The 25,016-nt window shown below is 36.4% G+C and overlaps 1 protein-coding gene across 2 annotated transcripts in view; it reads left to right on the top strand.

Moving 5' to 3' along the window:
* LOC142404246 (neurobeachin-like) overlaps nt 1-25,016 on the top strand; it is a 109,776-nt gene that overhangs the window by 5,495 nt on the left and 79,265 nt on the right. For both annotated transcript variants that reach the window (XM_075490771.1, XM_075490770.1), the window contains exons 3-5: nt 1,477-1,592; nt 11,127-11,239; nt 20,823-20,963. In XM_075490771.1, the coding sequence (XP_075346886.1) occupies nt 1,477-1,592; nt 11,127-11,239; nt 20,823-20,963 (370 nt within the window). The remainder of the gene's footprint in view (nt 1-1,476; nt 1,593-11,126; nt 11,240-20,822; nt 20,964-25,016) is intronic.

Genomic DNA, 25,016 nt, shown 5'->3' with positions numbered 1-25,016 from the left:
ACTTGCAAGGTCATTTTTGTATGCCCAATTTGTAAGGCTAAGTATGGCATACGTGGACAACCTACACATTGACAATTTAGACATATAATTGTGATAACTGTACACTCCAATCACATACCAGTACTCATCCTTTCTCCGGAAACAGGGTTTAGTGCGTGTGTAGAAGTACACGCATATATATCTTTAGAAGTAGATGGTCCACATTTTTGTAATCGCTGCCCAATTTGACACCTTGTATATGACTTTTTTAAGAAAATACTCGGCATTCAGAGTCTAGAAATAGTACACTTAGTGTGTTCAGTGTGCAACTGAAAGCTGAAGCATTGGGTGTCCCTATTTACTCTTGACAAGCTATATAAATGCTAGATATATTATTTAAATTCATGAATAGGCTACACATTAGGGATCCTCTTTTTTTTAACAGGTATAAACATTTTCTCTATTTTGATCCATTTATGAGATTTAAGTTTCTGTAAAAAAAGTTTCTGTATCTGAGGAGATGATGTTTTTCTCCTTCCAAAGATTTTCCTTGTCTTTTTTTCAGCAAGGACTATTTTGTCTAGAAATGAGTTGTGAGCAGTGAGGCGATTTCTGCTTGTTGTGGATTTTTTCCTTTAATGCACTAGTCTAGACTGAACCTAGTCCCCTATATTTTACCAGCCAGGGTTAGTATATACTATGGGCAATTTAGATCTTGGTACATGGTATTTAGTTATTGTGACATTGTCAAATTGAATATAGAAGAGCTGAAGTTTTCTGCTTTTCTATTCCTTGGCACAGTAGTTTGGTTCTTTCTCCCTTATCCAGTCATGTAAGTTTTAGAAAATATGTGGAAACTGAGTATCTTAGAAGCTTCTACTCTTCTTCCAAATTTGAATGAAATGCAATTCAAAAGTTATTACGAAGAGACAGGCAGATGGACTTGTGAGCAGGTAACTGAATAAACCTTGTTTCAGAAACCAGGCTGTAACTAGAAATCTCAAAGCTTACTGGGATATAGGAAGGGATCATGGGTAGCTGACCATGGAGGAGGTGCACAAATTGTGGAATAAATATCTTCCACCCGTGTGCTGGAAATATATGGCATTTTAATCTATCACTCACTCACCTTAATGAACTTATCTCAATGTATCCTTTTGAAACAGGGAAATGGTATTCCTCTTTTATTCCTGCTGGACAAGCCAGGCACCAGGAGGTCTGCAGTTTCTTTTACTTCCAATCTTTTAACCAGATTCAGAATAAAATAAAACACAAAATATATTGTTCTGAATTATTACAGTGCTGTAGTACTGGTAAAATAAAATACAGATCTTAATTTTAGTAATTTCTCAAATAAGCGTAATAGTGTCTTCTTGACTTCATTAAATAAAAAAGCCTCTGAGAGAATCTGAAATTAATCACACTAATAACGTTGCCCTACATCTTAACATTTAATGAGGGTCTTAAAAAATATCATTCTTTAAATGTATTTCCTAGGAGAATCTCTCTGGCCACTCCCCGACAGCTTTATAAATCCTCCAACATGACTCAGCGCTGGCAGAGACGGGAGATATCTAACTTTGAATACCTGATGTTCCTCAACACTATAGCAGGTAAGGTTTCTGACTCTTTAATCCTTCATAATATGTTTATGTTTGTCAAAGTCTTAAGCACCGTGACTTGATAGAATACATTTATCCCTCTAGAATTCAGCTGCAGCTTTATGATAGATTCTGAAACACACACATTAAATTTTATCAGAAAATGCACAACCTATCACTGAGACTTTAGATTCATGTATTGTTGTGGAGGCTGTTTCTTGCTCCCCTTCTGCCATTTCCTCTGCTGACAGCTTTGTCTGAAGCTTTATTAGAGTCAACAAACCATTGCCAGAGAGTGTCTGGAAATAATAATGGGAAAATGTAATTTCGCTACTTCATCTTTCTCAGCAACAGCAACTAGACAGCAGAATAACAACAGTATTCTGCCTAGTACAGATGTCACCTGGATTGTGGTATGATTAGATTACAGCATCTTTTCTCGTTTAGTTCTTTGAGCTGAAATATAATATCAGATTAGGTATTTAAAATGAGAAATAACTGCCATAGACATCCATTCGTTATTGGCAAAAGAAGAGCTTTTCTGGCAATTGTCATTAATTAAACATTCACGATGGCATTATTCCTTTCACCTTTCCCTTTTCTATGTGTTAACTCCTGTGGTAATTTTAAATGTAAAAAGCAGCAGCGTTCTACACCATATACAAAGATTTCCAGGAGGCTGTCTACTATTAGGATTCCTGCCTGTAGCACACATGCTGCTTATGAACCTGCCTGCGGAGAGCCTTCCTCAGACATTTCACTCCAGTGAGCTTTAATTTGAAACCCAAATTAAATTCCACCAGGCATCACTTTATACTCCAGTGTTACAACTCTCATCTTTACTTGGTCCTGACTTTTATGCTTGAGGTTATCCTCAGGCCAGACATAAGACAAATGTAAGTGTGAAACCCAAAGGTAGCACCTGTTATGCTGACCAGTCTGAGGACAGTCACTGCGTTCTTCCCAGTAGGGCAGTGGCAGGATTCAGGAGCTGTCAAACTCACTTGCTTTGAACCTTTAGGCTTTTGCCTTTGTGCTTATATGGTAGTCATCGTCTGTGCATCCAGTCTTATGGACATTAATAAATGTGTCATCAAATTATCCCAGTGTGATACAGAAGTGCTACCACTGAACAGTTGGAAATCTGAGGGCATGTTTACCTTGTGCAGTGGAGCACAAAGCAGAGTCCCTGAAGCTACCGGAGACCTGGGCTGGAAAGTCCATATGGTGCAGTCCAATGCAGGCTCACCAGCTTGGTTCCCAAGCACTACAGCCACAGTCCACAGATCTCTGCCGAAGGAAGAAGCCCTGCTGAGTGTTTATTACCTCTGGCGCAGCGCCACAAGAATGCCGCTATCCTGCTTCTGGACACTGGCCTGCCTCCAGCCGCTCCGCGTCTCTCGCATATCCGCTGCCCTTCTGGTGATGAGGAAATGCAGGCAGAGCCTCGCAGGCTCCCTGACCACCTCACCTGAACTTGGAGGGTTTACTGGAGAGCTGGGAAGTTAGCCTATGTCCCCTCAGTCCTTGTCCAATACGTTATCGACAGAACTGTCCTTCACTTGTAATTTCCTTTTTATGTATTAATTTCTTCTGTAAGCAGTGTGTCTAAACTCTTTAAATGAGAGTAGACAAGAGCTGAGCCAATTTTTGATAAATTACTTTTCATTTTTAATCAGTTTAAAACTCCAAGGTCGTTTATTTTTAGGTGCATCACCAAAGCATCCAAACCTGGAAGACATCATTATGTCTGAAGTCAATTAGGAATTGCAGTGACACTTACCCTAAAGTATCCATCAGTAAACAAGCTTCAGCATGGAGAGATTCCTTCAGAGTATCTCAGAAGTCTCAAGAAAAATGGGGTTTGACCTGTTGTTTGATACTAGTATTGCTAGGCAGGCTTTATAGCCAAACACCTGGGTGGTTGCATGAGGCAAGTTTCTCTTAATGTCATTTAGTGTCATTCACCTGCTTTACAACAGGGTGGCCTGACATTTGCATTCCAGGTACCACCTGCTATGTCCAAGGTTTGCAGGATTACTGACTCTATCCTTTTTTGTGTCTATGAGCTTGTATTGTATTTGGAAAAGCTTACAGCAGCTTGGTCAGTACCTTAGTAGTGTCTCTCTCTGACTCAAAGCACTTAATTTCTGGCAGATTTTTTGGTATCAGTCCCTTACTGGTAAATCTCATTTGTTCATATAATCTCATTGTTGTTAATTGTATAAGCTCACTTGCTCATTTTCACAGCATTACCTACCATCTTATGAAGTCGTTCAGCAGCATGTGATCAAATTCAAATTCAAATTTAGGTAAAGACTATATTCCCTGAAAGAGAGGGAGGTAAATTTGAGTCTCTAGAAGAAATTCAGCCTAACTCTTGGTCTCCATCTTGTATTGACTGACTTATTTTGTAAAGTCCTTCTTTTTAATGATGGTTTGATGTCACATGGACCAACAAATACATGTTTTCTGAAGGAGAGCCAATATGCTGATTTTTATAAGTTTTGCAAGTCACGAGTATTGGTTAAATAAAAATTAATACCCATGCATACTCTTCTGCTAAGATGTGAGCAAGGTGTTGAGTAACAGTTGAAGACTTTTTCCTTGTCACAAAGAATATCCCTTACTGTGATATTTATTTCAAACCCATCTGCATTGCTTGGCTTTTGCTAATGGGTCCTTACCAATCTATATATTTTCTGTTCTGTTTTCATTTTCCAAGAGGGGTAACAGTCATCACGTTAGGTTGGGAAGAAAGTATCCCTGCATGATCTCATAAAAGATTTTGGAGGGATGTCTAAAAGCAGCTGAGATTCTTGGGTGCTTTCCCAATCAGCAAGAGTGCTGTCACATCTGATGGTGTTCCAGCAGGATTAGTAAAATAAAGGGTCCTGCTGACATCAGCTATGACTATTGCATGTTAGAATGGCCTTCAACGCAAAGAGCTTGTAAGAAAGCATGATTACATTGCTGTATTATGTGCTTTCTATTTCTGCTTCTTCATTTTTTTGAAGATTTTTAAGATTCATAGTCTCTATGAACGTAGATAAAGATTTTAGTTGCTAATGTCTTTATAATGTCTGCACTCACTGATGCACTCTCATAGAAACTCGTGATGGTTTTTTGAAAATTAGAATAAAATTTACCCTCAATAGCTGAACTCCCTGCCAATGACACACACACAAAAAACCTTTTCTGAAAACAACGTAAGAGAGTTAAAATGGACTGAAACCCAACAGGCAGCTCTACACATGACAATGAACTTTTTATTCCAGTTTGGAACAAACCCTAAAGTTTTCCAACTTTTTGACAGAAGCAAAATCCCCCAAAGTTATTTTTTGGAAGATCAACCTGGTTTTGTGGTTCTAATAAAGTCTGCACTTCAGCTAGGAAGCTGATTTCTAAAAACTCATGAAGAACTTGGGGATATTGCAAAGAATCTCATCATAAAAGTTCCTGGCAAGCCAGAAACCCACCCACAGTGGAGCGCATGTGAGCTCCAAGTCCAATGGCAGCGGAGAAAGCTTCAAAACATAAATATATGTTAGAAAGCCTAGAAGTTCTCATATCCCCAAGCTGTTTCCTGGCTTCACCATTGCATGGCATTGTACTGCCAGGGCCTGAAACTGGGAAACTGCGGGGTCAAGAACTATGAGGCAGCCTGAATGACACCCCTGCTTGTACAGCTGTGCCCATATTTCTGTAAATCTTCTGTTGAAAGGCATTTCTCCAAAATATTTCCTTTACAACAAATAGGCGTTTTCTGATGAAGCAATAAAAAAATAATATCTCTACCAGTAATACAGTACTGGAAGCAAAGTACCTCTCCTACGTGTTGCCCTTGTTTTGGTAACACTGAACTGATAACTGTCCAGATACATCTGTGTTAAACAGAAGCAAATTCTTATATGTACTGTAGACAGGACCCTCGGCAGTCAGAAGAAAATACAGGATTTTCTATTTTGTACACAAGGATAGAGTATTAAATATATTCATGATCTCCTTGGCCACGTAAAGATAAGACGTGTATTTTCTTTTCTTTCTTCTTTGGAAATCCAATTTCCAAATACATTTTTAATTATACTCTTTTGTAATGAGATCCCATAGGAAATATTTCCTTAAAAGATACAACTTCTTTGCCAGTAATGGTTCGTGTAGGCAGCGATAGCCTAGTTTTAGAGTATAACTCTTTGTTTAAGCAGCATCTTCTTTTCTAACAATATCATTGTTTTTAGCCATCGAGAAATATGTGCATCAAAATTTTTTTATTCGTGTTGCCATTTAGCTCCTACTGGCATATTCAGCATATCTGAGCCGTAGCTTAGTCACTTAAGAAACGTGGAGATTTGGCACTTAAGAAATGTGGATTATCTGCTGGTAAGTGATACGTAGGTCCCTTCATTGTTTTTTCTTCTCTTCCAAATAAATAGAGGTCCACTAACAAAGTGGTTTACTACACTTTTTGCCAATTCTTTGTAGCTTCCTTTCTTCTTACGATGCTGCTTAATTAGCTTCTAGCCCTTTAGAAAACAGTAAGAAATCACACATGTTTTCTTGTGATCCTTTTCCGAAATTATTCAAGAAACAGCAGCCTTGGAAGAGAGACGTTCAGAAGTCAGGCTTCTGACACCAACTAATTTCTTCCATTTGTGACATGCAACTGGGTCCTTTCCCACAAGAAGTCCTTTGCCTGCTTGTTAATACTGTTAATTACACAGACTGGTTGGTCTCTGTAGAACAGAACCACTGAAATAAATATACGAATCTCTCCTTAAATCTCTCCCTGGTTTGCCAATATATCTGTCCTGACAGGCATGGCCCCTGGCTGTTCTATAAGTTCTTAATCAATGTTTGAAATACTGAAGTGTTCCCTTGGAAAAAATCCATCTTTCTATGAATCTTTTTTTTTAAATCTTTATATCACCCTGTTACCACCTCTGAAACATTGCCTGGCTTCATTTTTAGTTTGTTTCTGTTGTGATCTGTACTCAGGACTTAATAACTATCTACTTCAGCTATCATCATTCGCTCTTTCTAGATCATCTCCTATCCAAGGATATATGATTACCATCACTTGCACTGGCCTGATGACTCATTGCAATTTCAATTCAAAATCGCTCACCATTTTCAAAACTCTCTAAAGTCTTGTTTCAACCTGTTTCTCTGGCCCTCTAGCCAACTATTTTCTCACCTCCCTATTCTGTTTCCAAGGTCCTCACCTCTTTCTTGCCCTCTTTTCTGACTCGAGCATATTTCATCGTGTTTACAGCTCTGGGTTTTTCTCCCAAAGGTAAACACTGCACTCTGCTACTTATCAATCGGTCTCAGTGTTATACTCTCTGTGCCCCTGGTTTTTGTCCTGGTTGTGTAGACATAAGCCTTCCTGGCCACCTTCCCCCTCCTCCTACCTATTTCCTTCTCAGGGATCCTTTGGCTCTGAAGGCTTGGAAGCAGCTATGATTATACTAATTGTCCTTTCTTCAGGTGCATAGGAAAAGTCCATATTGCATGCGATCAGCCTGTATGTCAGCTGAACCCTCTGGGTGATATAGAGAACAAGTAATTTTTACTGTTCTCAGTTACAAGACTATTGAAAAAAGTAAAAAGTAATGCCACCACAGCAAAAGAAATCAAGAGGAGTGGGAACAAGAAGTCGTTTTGTAATATGGTTGCAGTGCCCATTATTTTAGTTATAAGTCTAGTTTTCAAATCTATTTCTCAGTATTTAACTGATTTCTGCTGTTTTTTTTTCTTTTCAAATTGCAGCATATTAAATGTGTGTTTGCATCTGTATTTATTGGAATTTTAATTCTTTTAAATCCTACCTGCCACAGCTTTTAAAAGAAGTGGAGAATAATTATATCCATAATTTTTGTAAATCATTTCTTGTAGTGGAAAGGGATTATTTTTAAAGGTTTGTGGAAAAAAATGACATCTTCAGTCAGGTAATAAATTCAGACGAACTTCTTCCCCCTCCCTCTTTTTTTTGCCTATTTAGCATTTTCCACTTTTTTACTCTGTGATGTACAAGCCCTCACTGGTTAATTATGTATATATTTAGCTACTGCATGTGTTGGGCTTATTATTGTCATCTAATTAGATGTAACTCGAACTACTTGCTTCTAGAAAAATCATTAAAAATTCTTTCCTAATGACCTAGAGATGACAAAATGTCTGTAAAGTGTGAAGAAGCAGACAAGCACAGGAACATCGCTCTTAAAGAGTGTTAATCCAGATGCTGCAATCATCTAATTAAACAATATTTTGCTGTCATTAACATTTTCACCAAGGAATTGCAGTTATAATTTCTTTGTCAGCTGTCTCTAGCTCACTTTACCTTCAAAACTAAAGTGCCATATAAAAACATTAAATTGGATGGTTTAATTAAAAAGTTTTTTTTTAATGAAGAAACATATCCAGTATTTCTGAGATCTCATTTACTATGCCTCAGTTTTATTGTTCAAGTAGATTAGTGTCATAGGCTTGCGATATTTAATATTCAGCCTTTAATATTAATCTCTGTAAGCCTACTTGGGGGAAAATCTGAAGCTTCTGAAAAGGTATACAGACTACCAATAGCAGTACAGGTTTATGTTTTATATTTATTTAGCTAAAGAAAGAACCAAATAATTCTTGCTGGAAGCACTAGACAATTGATGAGATGGCTAAATATATTCATCTGCTGACTTTACTCTGAAAATAATCATTGTGAAGCCAGAACTGATCAAGAAAGCATTCCTAATAAAGTTAAACCACTAATATTTATGCATGTTTAGAATTACGGATTTGTAATCCCATTATAGGCCTAGATCACTGTCCTGCACTCAGATAAGCATGGATGTGTGGTCTTATCTCATTGTGTGGGTTTGGTCTCCTTTCACAATTTAAATTATGGTTCATCTTCTTATGGTCATTTTTATTTGTTGATATTAAAAAGAAAATTGTTGCATTCAGAAAAATAAATCACTAACTTTTTAACTAAACAAATTAATAGCTATTCTTAGTAGTTAATATCTTAATAAATAAAATGTGTTTTATAAATATTGAAGTAGGAAAGAAGTAAATATTTTGTTTATTTTTCCACAAGACTATGGTTATATTTACCAAACACATAATCACTAAGGCTCCACTGTTTGTAACTTATCCTACCTAAGCTGAGAGATAAGCTGCTTCAAATTATTTCTCATTGTGGGGTAAAAAAATACACACAAGAGTTACTGCAGTATCCTGACATGGAGCTAATTCCACATGATAATTTGTTCATGTGTCCATACTATAAGTAACCTATCAAAACCTCACAGCAAAGGAGAACTCATGCACAGCAGCTAAGCTCGGGATTGTTTTTTTCTTGCTCTATTCACATATTTATGATTTTCCCATGTGGAATAGGAACAAAACGTCAAAATCTTGTTGACTGAATATTGAAATTGAAATGAATTTAATATCAAAATTAAATAAAATCTCAATTTTGAAATACAAAGTCATTCTGGATAACCCTAAATTTCCTTTCAAAATTTTGTGAAAGGATGTTCTTACCTTTCCAAATGTTTCTAGAAAGTGTTTTCAATTGAAGGTCTTCATTACTGTGAACTCTTTTCCACAAAACTTTCAATTCTGAAGAATCATCATTTTTGTTTATGCTTTGTAATAGACTGCACTCACCTCGGTCATTCTCTTCCTGAATCTCAGATTTCTTTTAGTCTGCCGTCTACATAAGCACAAATCTCTTTCTTTTGTGGAAGCTTTGGCACACTCTTCTGTTAACTTAATTGAGGATTCTGATGGTGACAAAAACATTTCTTGTATAAAGGTATAGTTTTATGAAGGCCATATTTTATAGAACCTTAAATTTTACAATCTCAAGCAACTTTACAAACCGTGTGTAATTAATCCCTTGCCAAAGAGTAAAATAATACTCTAATTTGACAGATGTGGAAAATGAGGCAGTTGTCTTAGTTCAAGACATGTAGACCCCCCCAAAAAAACCTAAAACAATTAATATTCTACCAGAGAATACCTTTCCTTTTCCTCCCTCACACAGATAGATTCTGGTGTATTTCTTGATTTAATTCTTTGATAAATTCTCATTCTGTCCAAGAATGGTTTTGCATTAATTCATCATTGATACTAAAGAAGGGGTTTTGTTTCTATCCATCTTTATTTGTGTGTGGCACACAGTGCTGGTATTGCTTTTTTAACAAAGTTGTATTTGTACCTAAATTATTTTTTTATACTCTTGTGAGCATGTATGTGTTCAACATGTAAAAATGAGGACACACAGTTGTTAACAATATGCACTTTTCCTGTTTTCAGTGAAAGTATGTACAAAATAGAAACATGCTTCTTGTTCATCAACTTCTATTGAAAAAACAAGGTGTTTGTAGAGCAGTGAAAGTTTCACATTTCATTAAAGCAGAGCTGATTTTTGTGGAGAATTGCAAATGCTACTCAGAACAAGGAAGCCTGTGTTTTCCTGTGCCAGGTTTTGTACCCCAGGAATCTGTCCAGAATCTGGAAGGAAGCAGTTAGTGAGACAGGGCTGTAAATCTGCTGCAGGACTGGGAATTGTTAACCTGGGTTATTTCAGTCTGCTAATTATATTATATAAATACACACACATATATTTATGACCTGCTTTTGTTTTTTAAGACTCATGTTGCATATTGTGTAGTTCTCAGTAAGTCGATATGGTGGATGGTTCTGTACTGAGGAACTTCATATGTCTTATCACTGAAATGTTAGATACTACTAAATACCAGCTGACACAGAAATAACAGCCTTTCCCAAACACACTTTTCCTGGTGATGAATTCATAAATTTCAGTTCGCTTCAGCTGCAGATTGTTCTTTTGAAACTGTATCTAAATATGGTTTTTGCATGTTTGAGCTGCTGGGATGGCAGCAATGTTTCTTTCATTATGTTTGGAGAGAGTGGCCTGGGGCAGTCAGCTCTGTCTTTTAGGGGGGAGAAAATGGTTTTTAATTTTCAAAGTGGTTATGAAATAGTCTTAAAGCAGACATGAATTCCTCCACTTTGATTCCATTATTGCAGTGAGATTTCACCACTTCTTCAAGTGAAAAAGAGCCACGGGGAATAATGGATTAATATAGTCTATCTAGGATAGACCTAGATTTGCAAACCTCAAATTTAGCCCCTTGCTGTTGGACTCATATAATCTTTGCCAGCTAATGATACTGCATACAGTTGCTAGGAAAACAATAGTCTAGTGGTTTTAAATTTCAACATTCATGCTATGAAAATAGCTTCATGGAAATAAAAAAGAAAGTGTTTATTGGCATATGGTGGGGTTTAGTTGATTTTGAAAGATACTGTGCTCTTTATATTATGCTGATTTCTGCGTTGACTTCTGATTCAAGATAAGTGCATCTAAATGGCTACTTTTGTCTGGAAGATTTATACCAGATTCTGTCAAGTGCTGGGAACTGGAAACATGTGATGCAACAAAAGTAACCACTGGATTGTTTTTCAGCTGGAGAAGTGGACACTATTTCCTAATTCTTAAAACACTTTCTTTCTTACTAGGACGAACGTACAATGATCTGAACCAATACCCTGTATTTCCGTGGGTTTTAACAAACTATGAATCTGAAGAGTTAGACCTGACCCTTCCAGGCAACTTCAGGGATCTTTCAAAGGTATGCTTCAATTCTGTTAAAGACAGTCAGCCAGCCTTTTAGAAAGAGATTTTATTTTATAGTTATAGTCTGGTTAAGTAAGGTCTTTATCTTAAAGTCAGAAAAGTCTGAATTAGACTTTTCTATTTTAGAATCATTTTATACTGAATCTCTACACTGTGCTACTTCCATGTCCCTGACTCATCTGGCTCCAAACCTGCAACTCCTCCTTATCTTCTGACTTACGGATCAAGAATGCATCAGAGCACTTGATCTCACTAATTATCTCCCTTAGTTTATGAAAGCTGATCCTTTGGAAATAAAAAGCTTGGACTAATTTTTCACTTTGTTTTGCAGTGACTAGACGAGTAATATAATAGTAGCACCTCCTTTTGGTTTAATAATTATTCAGTAAACAAGAATTTTGTATTTAAGATCCTGGAGTATCTGGTCCCTATCATTGTTTGTGGTTTTTGTCCTCCAACTGGACTTGGGCAGCTAGTGCTTTATAATAATACAGTTCCTAGTATTTGTTTCTCTAATAGCACCAGACTGTCATCTATACCCAGCTCTGGTACTCCAATTGTGTCAACAGGCTGGAGAGAAGGTGTGTCCTGGCCAAGCATAGCAGAAGCACATGGAAGGGCTCTACTTTTGGCCAACTGGAATAAAGACAAAAAACAGGGTTTGAAACTGAGTTGTGGGAAGTATCTTTCCTGGTTCCTACCAAAAAAAGAAAGTGTATGTACTTTCTTACCAGTGAAGGTGGGTAGCCTTGCAACATCCCCAGGTTGAGGTTTCTGTTGTCTGGGCACAACAGCTTTCTTGCATCCTTGCCACAGTTCCTCAGCCAGGAGGGAGAAGTTGCTCGTACAAGTTGAGTGAGGCTCAAAACTGCAGGAGGCTGTCACTCGCTGACTTAAGGAATGAGGCTGGAGAGAAGAAAATGACCCCCAAGGCCTGTTTTGCAGCCCTGTGCTGCAGCCCCTGCTTTCCCTTCTGCTGCTGGTCAGGGATGAGAGTTTCTGGAGCTTCTGCCTTTAAGTCCGCTTGTCTTTCCTCCTCTTCCTGCAAGCACACATCCTGGGCAGCAACGGAGAGATCTCACCCTCGGTATCTCACAGTCTCATCTCCCTGTTGGAAAGAGTGTGCTTGCAGTACTTCCAGATGTATTGTAACTGTTCCTGGAAGCCTGCTTTTGTGAGACTTCCAAAATAATTTGAGTAAGACTTGATTGCGTAATAGCAGAAAGAGACACTTAAGTTTCCTCTCCCTATTTTCTTAGATAAATAAATAAGTAAATAAATCCAGAAATTAAACTACACTCACAGTATGCCTCAAATGTAAACAAATTGGTTGAGACTCTACTTACGTTATGTAAAACTTCTGACTTTTCACAATATTATAGGTATGTTTCACAAATGTATTTTTCAATTCTATAACACCATTCTAATCTGTGCCAGGAGCAATAAAAGAAAATCCACAGACATGAGTTAAATAAAGACCAGTGATCATCTTGCACTGGCTTGTTCCCTAGCATGTATAAAAATATTTCTGTTTTATAATTGTTTATAGTGATAAACCTTTCACTAAGATGCTTACACTTTTCAAAATCTCTCAGACTCACTTCTTTCTAGTATTGATAGCCCTGTGTGTGGTGAAGTGCGACAAGATTAGACAGCATCTCATGAGTCCTTCATTAGGTACTTAGTTTTGGTTGAATCCAAATTTTTATGGCAGCCTATTAAAGTATGTAATTGCTACAGGAAGTAGCACGATAGTTGAATAGATAGGTTTTCCTCATGAGTTGGTAAAGACTCATTATGGAATTAGTGCTTGTATAGCTTATTAAGTATCACCGCACGCCTAGTAGCGCTCTACCATGAAAGGAAATGTAAAATCAAGTCCCTGGTTATTTATGTTTCTTCAAGAATCTGTGCAATGTGCACAGCAGTATTTTACCTGATGACCTTTTTTTACCCAATGTGATAACTCCATTCTCTTATTCAAAAGCTACCAGTGGTCTCTTCTGGAAAAGCTAGGTTTCTGACCACTAAAAAAAAGCCTACACAGAACTAGTTAAGGAGAATGGTCTTTCCTTTCTGGCCAGATCTGGGCTGCATTTATCCCATGGATGTGTGAGAAAACACATGTGCAATCTGTAAAGTGTTGTGGGTTCCCTCAGGATAAAAGGGGTGTAATTGTCAAATTTTTCCAGTGTTTATTATAATAACATCTGATAGGTTTCATTTCACAATGGTTTTAAAAGGAAAAATAGATTAATGATTTTTTGTAAAAGGCAGTGGCCAGTTAATGTGAAATGCCTTACTTTGTACACTTTGGCTGTTATGCATTACTTGCATCCTGTTTCAATTTGTGCATTATCAGTAAAAATCTTCAAGATCAGAACGTATCTGAAGTATTTCCTTGGCAATTCTGTTTTCATTTTCGATACTGTCCTGTATCTGTAAGCAAGCCCCTTCTTTCCTTGTTAGGGAGGTGAATCCTGAGTAGCCTACTGCTTAAAAGCAGGAGTTAGTGATTTATTGTTCACATTATTGAACCAGGGTGTGCCATCAAGCCTCAGCCAGACCTCTGGGGCAGGCACACACAGTATCCTTTCCTTGAGAAGCCACTTCCTTCTGTCAGATTTTACCCTGCAATGGAGAAATGTTCCTGCAGATTTGATGGCAAATCAGACACTCCAGCTAAGCTGTTGATGGATAAAATCTCCTTTGTCAGTTCCTGACCTTCTGTCTTCCTGCATGTTTGCCCTTCTTAGGTTTCACAAAGCCTCTGTCCTTAATATTCAGTAATTAATACCACTCAAACAATCCTTTGAAATGATTTAGAATTCTAACACTATTACATATGTGGTAAAAGCCCACAAAAGCAATGAAATTAAAAGCGAAACCACCTATCATGCTTTGTTTTGTTGGTTTAAGTTTTGGTAGTTGCTAAACGTAGATGCTAAATCTAACTTCTTTTAAAATAATTAATTTGTGTATTATTGCACAAAGTTCATACAAAGCTCTAGTGTCAGTTATGATCATTGACAGTACTTCTTTTGAAATTTTTTAACCTTTGATTCCTAGGCTTTCTCTATAAAATATGATACACCACCTTTGCAATATCACAACTCCTAAGTGAACATTCACGACAAATGCAATTCATATGTTTTGTGGAAATGAAATTAGATGTGTTTGGCTTGCTTATGATGTCAGTGACAGAGTAAAACATATGCCTTTTGTATTTAGCTCAAACTTAAATATTTACATTTCTGCAAAGCTGTCTTGAACATGTAACTTGTCCTTTCCGTCCATTCCATTTTATTCTGGTTTTATGTAGCGCTTCTTATTGTGGTACTTCTACATCCAAATGTTGCTTATTCTCTCAGAACGATTATATTTAAATATTAGTCTGAAAATTCCTCTGCCCTTTTTCTTTGAAGCGTTTGGAAATTCCCCTATCAAGGCTTTTTTTTCCTTTTATATATAGTTTGAGATTGAAAACCAGGGCCCATGGGCACTGAAGGTGCTGTAACAACAGGATATATTGGACCTCTCATTTGATTAGACAGTGTAGGCTCAAGTTTTATTCATTACATATACAAGGTTAAAGGTTATATTTATTGTTTGACAGGATGAAAAGCTAATGAAAGAGGCTGTCATAGATACATAGATTATCTTTTCACTATCAAACCACCATGTGACCTGCTTATTTTTTTCTTTAGTGAGATTTCCTTTGGAAGAATACCTATGGTATTAAACATTAGTACGGAAAATGTGTACACTGTACACTGAGTTTTTGGGGGTTTCAACATATTTAAAATGTGATATGGTTTGTTTGTGCAAAATTGTATGACTTTTACTCCTAAATTATAGTGAATGCATGGATTTGACATGCTGCATTGTCCCTGCTCATTAAAGTGTAAATGGGAATTTCTCCTCATTTACTTCTAGTCATACATCCTGTTAAATAAAATGATTTCTTCACCAGGCAAAGTAATACTAATATTGACATGTGTATGAGACATCACACGCCCATTCATTGAGTGGAAAAAATTATATTTTGTTAATATAGAAGGTGTTTGACTGACGGGTGGTGATAAGCATAACCACTTTTCCTTATTACTGTGCCATTTCAAGAAAAGGAAGTGATAAAGCCCCAAGGCTTCTAAATGTAATAATGCAAATGAACGCATCGAAGTGTGAATATTTCAAGGCAAACCACACTTAATACTTCCAAAACTGTGTATGCCATGGAATGGAGTTTATGGGCTTAGCAAGAGCCACTCTCACTGGAAAAATGAAATCAGTTTCTGTAACTTAAACTTCTCTCTTTACCACACGCAACTCTACCATCAGAAGAAAAATTAGTTTGATTCTTATTTGGTTTAAGCCACACAATTAAACATTTTCTTTTCTTAAATAAAAAGTTCATTTACTGAGTGAAACTCTGGTACTTTGTATCTGCCAGAACTCTTATATTTGATAATGTTGATATTGATATGCTGAAGAAAAGCTGTTTACAAATTTGGATAAAATTAGAATTTACTTTAAACTTTAAAGTGCTATCCTAGGATGTCCTACTTAAAGGTTGTTGTTTGGTGATTTTTTTAATAAAAAAGCAAGCAGTGAGGAAAAGCTCAGTCTGTATTCAGCCAGAGACAAATAAAGCCACACTCAAGATTTCTTTTGTACCCAGCTACAATTTTGCGCAGTACATTACAAAAAAAGAGATAAACAGATAAGGTAGCTGCTGCATGAATTAGAGTCAAGATAAGCAGAATATTTCAGTGGCCGGATAAATAGGATGCTATGTTCAGTTCTGCTGTCATGAGAGAATGTAGCTCTACGAAGATAGCTGGCAAAATGGTGAATATTACATGAACTAACATAACATGTCCAGTGGATATAAACACTAGATGTATTGACAATACACTGGTTCAAAGGCCAGATGTCGGAAGAGATTAGCCAGATAAAAAAGAATGACATGAATAGCAGTGTGTTTTTAATGTTAAAGTAAATACTTACTTTATTTTTAGATGGAAAAAGAAGTATAAAATAAACTCAAACAACAGCTTTTAGTACATCAGAAGTGAAGTGGCTGAATATGCATTGTCATACAGTGAGTTGTTCTGCTTGGTTGGAGTAAAAAATACCTTATAAAATCATTTTATGAAAAGTTAATACTACTTGATATGGGTCCTTACAGAGGGCTTTTTTTAATAAGATATATAGTGTGTCTGGAAAAAGCATTTTATAAAACATTATAGAAAGAACTTTTTATTTAATGTTCAGAACAATTTCTTTGACTCAAATTCAGTTTCTGTACTAGTCTTATGGTTAAGGTACTAGACTGAGACGTAGTACATGGATTGAGCTTTGCCTTTGTATTGTTTGTGCAAGTAATTTTAACTAGTTTGCACAGCAGTAGAATCTCATTGAAATGGAAATAAAATTGTTTTCTTCCATTACGTGAAGATACAGGGATAGATCCATAAATAAAATTGATCTCCATTTTATAGCCATGGTATCACATTAAAACCATAGTAGTTGACTTTCTGGACTGAGAATGGCACTGTAACACTATGGAAAAGTGACCAAAATTCCATATACCTGACACATTTCACAATAAATGTGAGACTACCATTACTGTAGAACTTGTCATGTAGCAGGACACATGCCTCATCAGAGTAAAACTGGGTTAGCTGCTAGTTTATACAACTGAGATTTAAAGTCTTTACAGAAAATGCATGTCTTTACTGAAAGTTAGAACTGTTACCATTTCTTTGGGTAACAGCATTTTGCCACATGGACATTAAAAAAACACTAAGGAAGCCAGGGGCAGACCTCTTGGAATTTACTCCATGCTATTTTATTTATGGAAGTTTTCATTTTCAGAAAATTCCTGGTCATTTGGTACACACAGGCTAATATATTTGTGGTTAATCAGCAAGTTTTTGAATTACACAACAAAAAAATGAGAGATTTGAGCACTTTCCATTAGCATTTTCAATGTGTATGGTTTCCTGCACCAGGGGAGATTTAAGTCCTTTCTGTTAATGTGCAGAGAAGTGGTTCACACAGGGGTCTCCATTACTGCACAGAAAAGGAGAAAAGTGGGATCAGAAGTTCCTTGTATTTCTTCACCACAGGCCAGAGATAACTAACGTAACACTGAACCAGGAGCTGCAGAGTTGTGTGAGCATGGTGCAGCTCCCAGCTCTCCTCCTTGTGCAGTGCGACATTGACACGGCTGCACCACTTCTGAGATTTGAGTTGGCATCTCTGCATAAATGGTGCTGTGTTTGCAGGCCAGCCCCTCTAGAGCTAGCTCAGGGATTTCTAGCACACCTACGTCTTGCAAGCTATAGGCATACCTAAGCAGTTTACCTGGGAACACTAGAAATCTTTGTGGAAGGACAGAAATGAACATATATCTCCTGAATTCCAGAGGTCCATCCAGATCACTAGTTCATCCAATCCAGCATCTGTCCCGAGAGGTCGAGGTGAGACTTTCTAGCTGAAGACGAGCTCTACCTCACCTCCTTGTTTCTTTCTTTCTTTCCTTCTCTCTGGGGCAAGGAAGGGTAATTCCCAGAAAAGATTCTTCCCAGAGATTTTCACATGAAAATTTCCCTACTATGCAAGAAGAGAGATGAATCTCATGCTATTTCACTTAAAGAGTCCATTTTATTCAGCAGATATTTTGTGCATTTCAGCATTTTTCTTCAAATGAATCCTAAAGTAATTGCAAGACAAATGGATTCTGACTCTGAAAAGAATATTGATGAGGATGAAGGTAATCTTCAGAATACAGCTTTTTAGGTTTATCATTTAATAAATTGAACATGTGTCTTCTGAAAGTAGATTATTTTAGCTACTTGTGCAGGCATTGCGGGCATTTTTACATGAAAATGGGAATGCACCATCTTACAACCTTCTATCTTTTATCTTTTAAATTGAAGTAACACTTCTCCCTGAAGAACCTAGAAAACATGATGGTGTGTTTGCATTAGTGTTTTATGTGACTTTGGAAAATTATTGTCAAGTTCTTGAGAGAAAGTACCTTTTTTGTTAAATACAACAATATATATATATTTTTTTTTAAGAGTTATTTAAAGCTATGGGTTAAACCATCATTAAAATTTTGCTAGTCTATAAACTAAAATACCTTGTAATTATTTTTGAGCATCGGTTATGCTTCACAGTTCTTGTTACTGTAATCAATTTACAGTGAAGAATGAAAGCACATAGCTTATTTGATGAAAGACATCTGATCAGCTTCAAATATATTTTGAAAGGCCCAGAGTTTTGGCTTTCAGTCTTGCATTAATCACCATATCCCTTCTCTACTGTGCCTTCAAACATATACACGCAATAATATTGTGACAGATGACGCCTCTTCCATAGCCGCAGAATTCGCTGCAGCGTAGGGTAAGATGCACCTTCACAGTGGAGGGAAGAGATATTCTCAGGGTGTTTTTCCATTACAAAATACGATCTCACCGATTTGTCTGCTATTTTGTGTTTCCTTCTCAGAGGGGGTGAACGTTTCCTGTTAACAGACTAGGGTGTGAATTACTGCTTTATCTTTTGAAATGTGCAGTTGGGGACTGGAATTTGTTCTGCCAGAGAAGTGGATGCACAGTACCTTGATGAGGGTGATATCAGCAGGTCCCATGCGGTCCCCAAAGCAACCCAGAGCCTTGATATAATTTAGCAAAGTGCACATATATCTGCACAGTTTGTCAGTCTAATAGAAAAAGAATGTCTTTTAATAAGTTACTCTCTCAAGAAAGTGGTTGAACAACCATTTTTCTATATTGGCAGCTTATAGCCTATAATCATGCCAGTGTGTTTCCTGGCAGCGTAAGGAAACTGAATATAACAAAAATGCAAATATTTATTTTTTGTTTTTCCAGTAGTTGGGAAACAAGCCTGGAAAGTGTTAGGGAATGGCTTATACTTCTCTTCCAAGAATGTTTTGTGAGGTCTTGCAGTGCAATCTGCATCAGATAACACTGATCCTTAGGGATTACTCATACATTTTACACATATGAGAAAGCTATTAACATCTCCATGACACAGCAAAGTATTAAGCATCCAGAGTGTTTCACGTGAAAAATACTGAAATAATAATGTTTTAAAATGTAAGTGTTCATCAAACACTGTTATTTAAAAACAGGCTCTAATATGTAAAATTGGAAAACAGCGTGTTCTATGTCAGCCTTTTTAACAGCCATCTCAAAAAACATAGCAGCGCTGAAGGAATAAAATACTTGTAGCTTTAAAATTGTTCAGTTATGTACCTAGTGTAGTGAAACACACTGATTTGACCTCGTACTAGCATTTCCATTCCAAATGACTTTAAATCCATTCCAAATTGATTTTAACTCAGTAGAAAAATTGTGCTGTGGAATGAAATGCAAGAATACCTGTTAGCATTTTGAAAAGGGTCAAAGTCCTTGAGTATATGTTTGTTTTCAAGTTGTAATTCCCTTAATGATATCAATTCTAACTCTTAATTTTTGATTAATACAAATAAAGTAATCATTTATAATAAGTTTATACAATTATTTGTTGTGGAAGTGTGCTCTCCTCTAAGTATTAAACTCTGTGTGTTTGGTTAATTTTAATACAAAAGCTAAAATCTGAAGATTCTTTGCAGATAGGTAGTAAATACACTACTACTATCTCATCTGGAAAAACAGATTTAAGACCACTTATATATTTCATAATTTTGTCTACTTTCTGTTGCATTTTCTTTATCCTAGTGACTTTTATATCACATAGTAACAAATACATTTTCAAAAAAAATTGTGAGAGAAAGCAGATTAAAAAAAAATCATAGAAAAGCATGTATCCCCTAAGTAGACACATCAAAACCAACAGTTCCTACTACTGTCTTACATTTCTTTTGGTTTTTACCTGATTTGTATAGATTGTCTGTTAAGTATGCTCAGAATGGAGTTGGAATTTGTGAATAATTTCCAAATTCTATTGTTTTTAAGTACAAAGCTTGTTTGTTTCTCTCAGTAAAGCCTGGCTTTGTTCAGTCAGAAAGTAGATCCAGTCCTGCAGGACTACGCATGGTTTTTTAAGTATTTCTGCTTAGGATCACAAGACACCATCAGCAGTTCTGCGTGAAATCTTTTCATCATGAACTGTGCATTACAAAGTATCCTGTGTGAGCAAAAGTCAGTTTTCATTAGCTGTGTGATTATGGTGAATGACAGCAACAGAAATATTAGTTTGGCCTCAATGCATTTAAAATGCAGTTTTAGAAGTCTATTTCCAGAACAATGTTACTGAATTAATTGGGAAACAACTCATACTTCAAGAAGGTCTTGAAAGTTTGCAGATGTGGATCACTTATATTTGTCAATTAAAATAAGGGAAGTCATAAGACTTTTAGTGCACAAAGCCTTTGAAAAGAAATTCTAACATTACAGCAGTCTGAAGGGATTATGACAGCATGGAATGAGTTCGGATTCAGAGGCTCCTATGTAGTGAATCTTAGTGCAGAATTAACCTATGACATATCAGACATACCGCCCTGCAGTTGATAATTTATTTGCCCTCTTATCCCTTTGTAGCCTATTGGTGCTTTGAACCCAAAGAGAGCAGTCTTCTATGCAGAACGGTATGAGACATGGGAAGATGATCAGACTCCACCTTATCATTACAACACCCACTACTCTACATCTACTTCTACATTGGCTTGGCTTGTTCGTATTGTAAGTATTTCTGGATCCTGGTTTTCATTAATATCTTTATCTACAGCATCTCTTCTGTCATTTACCACTATTTCTTTTTTTTTAATGAAAGTACCTTTCTATCAAAATCTCGTTGTTCTTCCCTACCTTAAAATCTCAGGAATTGTCTAGGTATACTGTGTATACTCATTTGTAGTGATTCCTTCCTACCTAAACAATCTGAAATATATTTAGACACAAAACTGTGGAGGACACATACAATGAAGAAAATCCATCTAAAACTAAATCCGTCTAAAAAAAAGTCTCTAGACAATACAGAAAGCTGATAGTACTCATATATTAATTCATTATTTTCAGCTAGGGACAGATATATACAACATTAAAGAAAAACCTTTTGTAAAAAGCACATTAAACTGTGTGAGATCGAGAGGACAATTATAGAGCCAGTTTTATATTATAGCAGTATGGAGCAATATTTTATGCAAATGAACTATGCTTCTCAATGAATTAATAACTTACAGTTTTCAGAAATGTAAAAATGTAGATTCTAACTTCAAACTGCTATTTCAATTCTGGAAACCTCATGCTTAGTCCTATCCTCAAAACCAGATCTAGGGAAGGGGACCACACTTCAAAGATAGAATGAATCTGAATTAAGTTCATGTGTTAAGACAATGAATTACGGAAAAAGGAGTGTTGATGAGAGACTTAAGCTTTCACAGAGAAACCCAAATTAATGAAAAATTGAGTCACTGTGTAATTACTGAACTTAAACTACATTCTTCCAGTAAAAATCTGTCACTTAAGATGTATTCTAAGCATGTTACACACAACCAAGTAAAGCAGAGCTGCACAAAGCTAGAGATCTGAGTTTTCACTCCTCTCAGCTTCCCTTAGACATGTCCTGTTTTTCTGCTCAGAAGGGAAGAATTCATGTGTCTATGAGTTCAGGATATACTTCTTAACCCGTGGGAAACTGAGCGTTGATTACACTCCTATATGGGGTGATCACTGTACTCCTTTTGAATGTTGCTAAATTATTCATGTACTGTGAATTCATTTTATGGTTCACATGTGCTTCTTTGTTGCCTTGAAGTATATTAAAAACAGTGGTTTTATTTGCATGTTTATCTATTAATTTTGGCTGCTATTCAACAAAAGATCCCCTCTTGCTAGTCGGCAAATCCTTAGGTCTGAAAGTCTGCTTACAGGCTGAATGTACAACACACCAAGGAGTATTCATTTCCTGTACTAGGCATTTTTACTACTGTTGTTTATGTAATACTGTAGGTGTTCTTTCTTTCTTTTCTGCCCTAAAAGAGCGAGAGAACAAGGTCTCTGCCTTGATGGCCTTGCAATATAGACCTGGCAAATTACGTTTGTTAGAGCAAACAATATATGTGAGAATAGAAAGCAGAAGAGAAAAGGAAAAACAGTGCTTTCCAGGGAAGAGATCACTGATGGCAAGAAGGTGAAAACAACAAAAGGAGAATTTAAATATGGGGGCACACCTAGATAGGTATTGGAAAGATTATTTAAATAGGAGTGTCCAGCAAAGAAAAGCAACCACTAGTGGGAGGAGACAATAGAAGTGAGAGGGAGGCAGACGTGGGGAAAGTTTAAAGCTCAGAAAAGGGAAAAAAGAAATAACGTGATGAGATTGATTAGGGCTGCATATGGAAACCCAAAATAAAGATTTGAAAGTAAGTGTGTATAGAGACAGTAAAAGATTATAGCTATGGGGATTATAAAGTCATAGTGATCCTTAGAGAGATATTTTTGGCTACAAAATAAAGGATGAAAAATCCTAAGGGAAAAGATTATGCCAGTGAAGTTGATAGATAAGGCTAAGTCAGATTTCTGGAAGTTAAAGTAGGGTTTCTTGCTCGTGAATTTTATGAACTAGTGTTTTGGTATGAATTTGTGAAGAAGACTGTGTAAGAACATTTTATAAAAGGTAAATTACAGTCTAGTCCAGCAAGAGGAAGGTGACAATAAGCGATGCGGTGATTCAGGCAGAAAAATGCTTTCAGTATTTTAAGAGATTGGAGAAGATTCATGGGAAGAGGTGTGTTACAGCAGAGCTTTTGGTAGAAAGTGATGACAAACTGAGAGTGAAAGAGAGGAGTGGAAAGTAAAATCATGGGAGAAGACTGTGTAGACCAAAAAATAAAAGGGAAAAAAAAAAGAGAGAAATGGAGAGAAAATGAACAAGCAAACAAACAAACAAAAAGCTATGACAAAAAGTGTACTGGGAATGAGATGATAGTCTAGATAGAAGCAGAACAAAACAGTATAGAGTAATGGGCATCCAGGGGGAGAAACTACATGCCTAGACCTTTATATGGGAGGAAACAGTAGTTGCAGTAGGAAAAACAGTTTCAGCCACTCTGAAGTATGTATATATAGAGTTGTGTAATTGCCACAAAACCTTGAAAATTTTTTTGAATCTTGCTTTTTGGCTTTGACAGATGCAATCTGGTTCCTGTCAGTTCTCTTCAAAACATTGCTTGTAAAATCATATTTCTGAGTCAATTCTGTGATAATCTGCTCCCTACTGCCTTATATTTCTCTCTGTTGCTTTCCTTTATCTGACATATCAGGCTACTTTTATAAAAGGCACTTTATGCCTTAGCCTCAGTTCTGTCCTGTTTAATTGATTTTGATATCATCAATCTCTGCCTCTGTTTTGTCATTAATAAATTTTTCACTGGTAGTACAATTTTCTCTTGAGTTCTTTTGTGTACTAAGAGTGTCCAGTAAAAATCCATCTTTAAAAGTGACCTATTTCATTATGTTTTCAAAAATATGACAGTGGCTTAGCATATAATATGTTGAAGCTACTGATGATTACAGCAAGTATAATAATTTTATTATTAATTTTTGTTCTTCTCTCTTTCATTATACTCAGTAGAATAGGGTGTAAATCTTAACCGAAGCTATGGACTACTACTGCACCTGCAAAGCTTCTGTTTATGTTTTCTGTGAGCTGGTTGTACAAGTCTAGGTGTGTTCCATTCTCTCTGTAAGAATGCTAGGAGAAAAATGAAGGCAATTTCAGGATAAGCAATGGTTCAGCCTCACCAGGCCGTATATCAGATTGGTTACGGTCACTTTTGAGGGTTATACAGCCGACCCTGAAACTCTCCCAAATTAAGATAATGCATGCACCCTCTTTCTGTAGAGCAGCCCCCCCACACACACATATGTGTGCATGCACACACTCATATGTGAATTGAAATTATAATTCTTAATTAACCCATACATGTTTATTTAAACTACTCCATTGTACATTTCAGACCACTACATCATGCTAGAATTCTGAAAGATCAAGAAACAATCCTCTAACTAGCTTCATAAGAAATTAACTGAGCCACAGCCTAGAAATATTTAATGTTGTAATTACGAATGAATCCCGCATGATCTCCAGAAATGTTAGGTTTATATCCAAAATCAACTGTTTCTTGAAAGTGACCAGCTTTCTTTCCAAGTTGAGGGGTAGTTTATTAAAGGTTAAATAACTGCTTTACAGAGATTGATAATGAATGTGAAAGTCTACTGTATTGTTCAGTCAGGTTAATAATGATGATAAAAACTAACAGAGAACACCATGATTTGTATAATATTGCCCTCCTCTCCTTTGAGGTGTTGCTGAAATCAAACCATGGTTAAACATTTTTGCACATTGCACATCTTTAGATCTAAACCTAAGAAATTCAACTTATTCCTTAGGAAATCTGAGCCAATATCATCTACAAGTCTGATCCAGCAAAAAGAATAAAAGGTATTCTGGAAAGGGATGCACTGTTCTATTGACACAGTTCAATTTTTGTATCAGTGAAATTAAATGTTCATAGTTTATGGGTAGGTGACCTTACCACCTGGTTCGAGAGTCATTTTTTTCACGTGCTTTCCATGTGGGCAAGTGAATATTTGAGTTGCAGTAGGTAGAATAGTTTAAACAAAGAATGCTACATCAGAATGCCATATATTCCAGTGAATTCAATGTCAGCCTGAAAAGTAGATAGAAGAAAACAGAAAAGTAGACGGAATAATTAATTCTGGCTTGAATGT

The sequence above is a fragment of the Mycteria americana genome, chromosome 1, assembly GCF_035582795.1.
Source record: "Mycteria americana isolate JAX WOST 10 ecotype Jacksonville Zoo and Gardens chromosome 1, USCA_MyAme_1.0, whole genome shotgun sequence".
Classification (NCBI taxonomy): Eukaryota; Metazoa; Chordata; class Aves; order Ciconiiformes; family Ciconiidae; genus Mycteria; species Mycteria americana.
The sequence above is the reverse complement of the archived record's forward strand: the minus strand, read 5'-3'. Positions and strand labels throughout refer to the sequence as shown.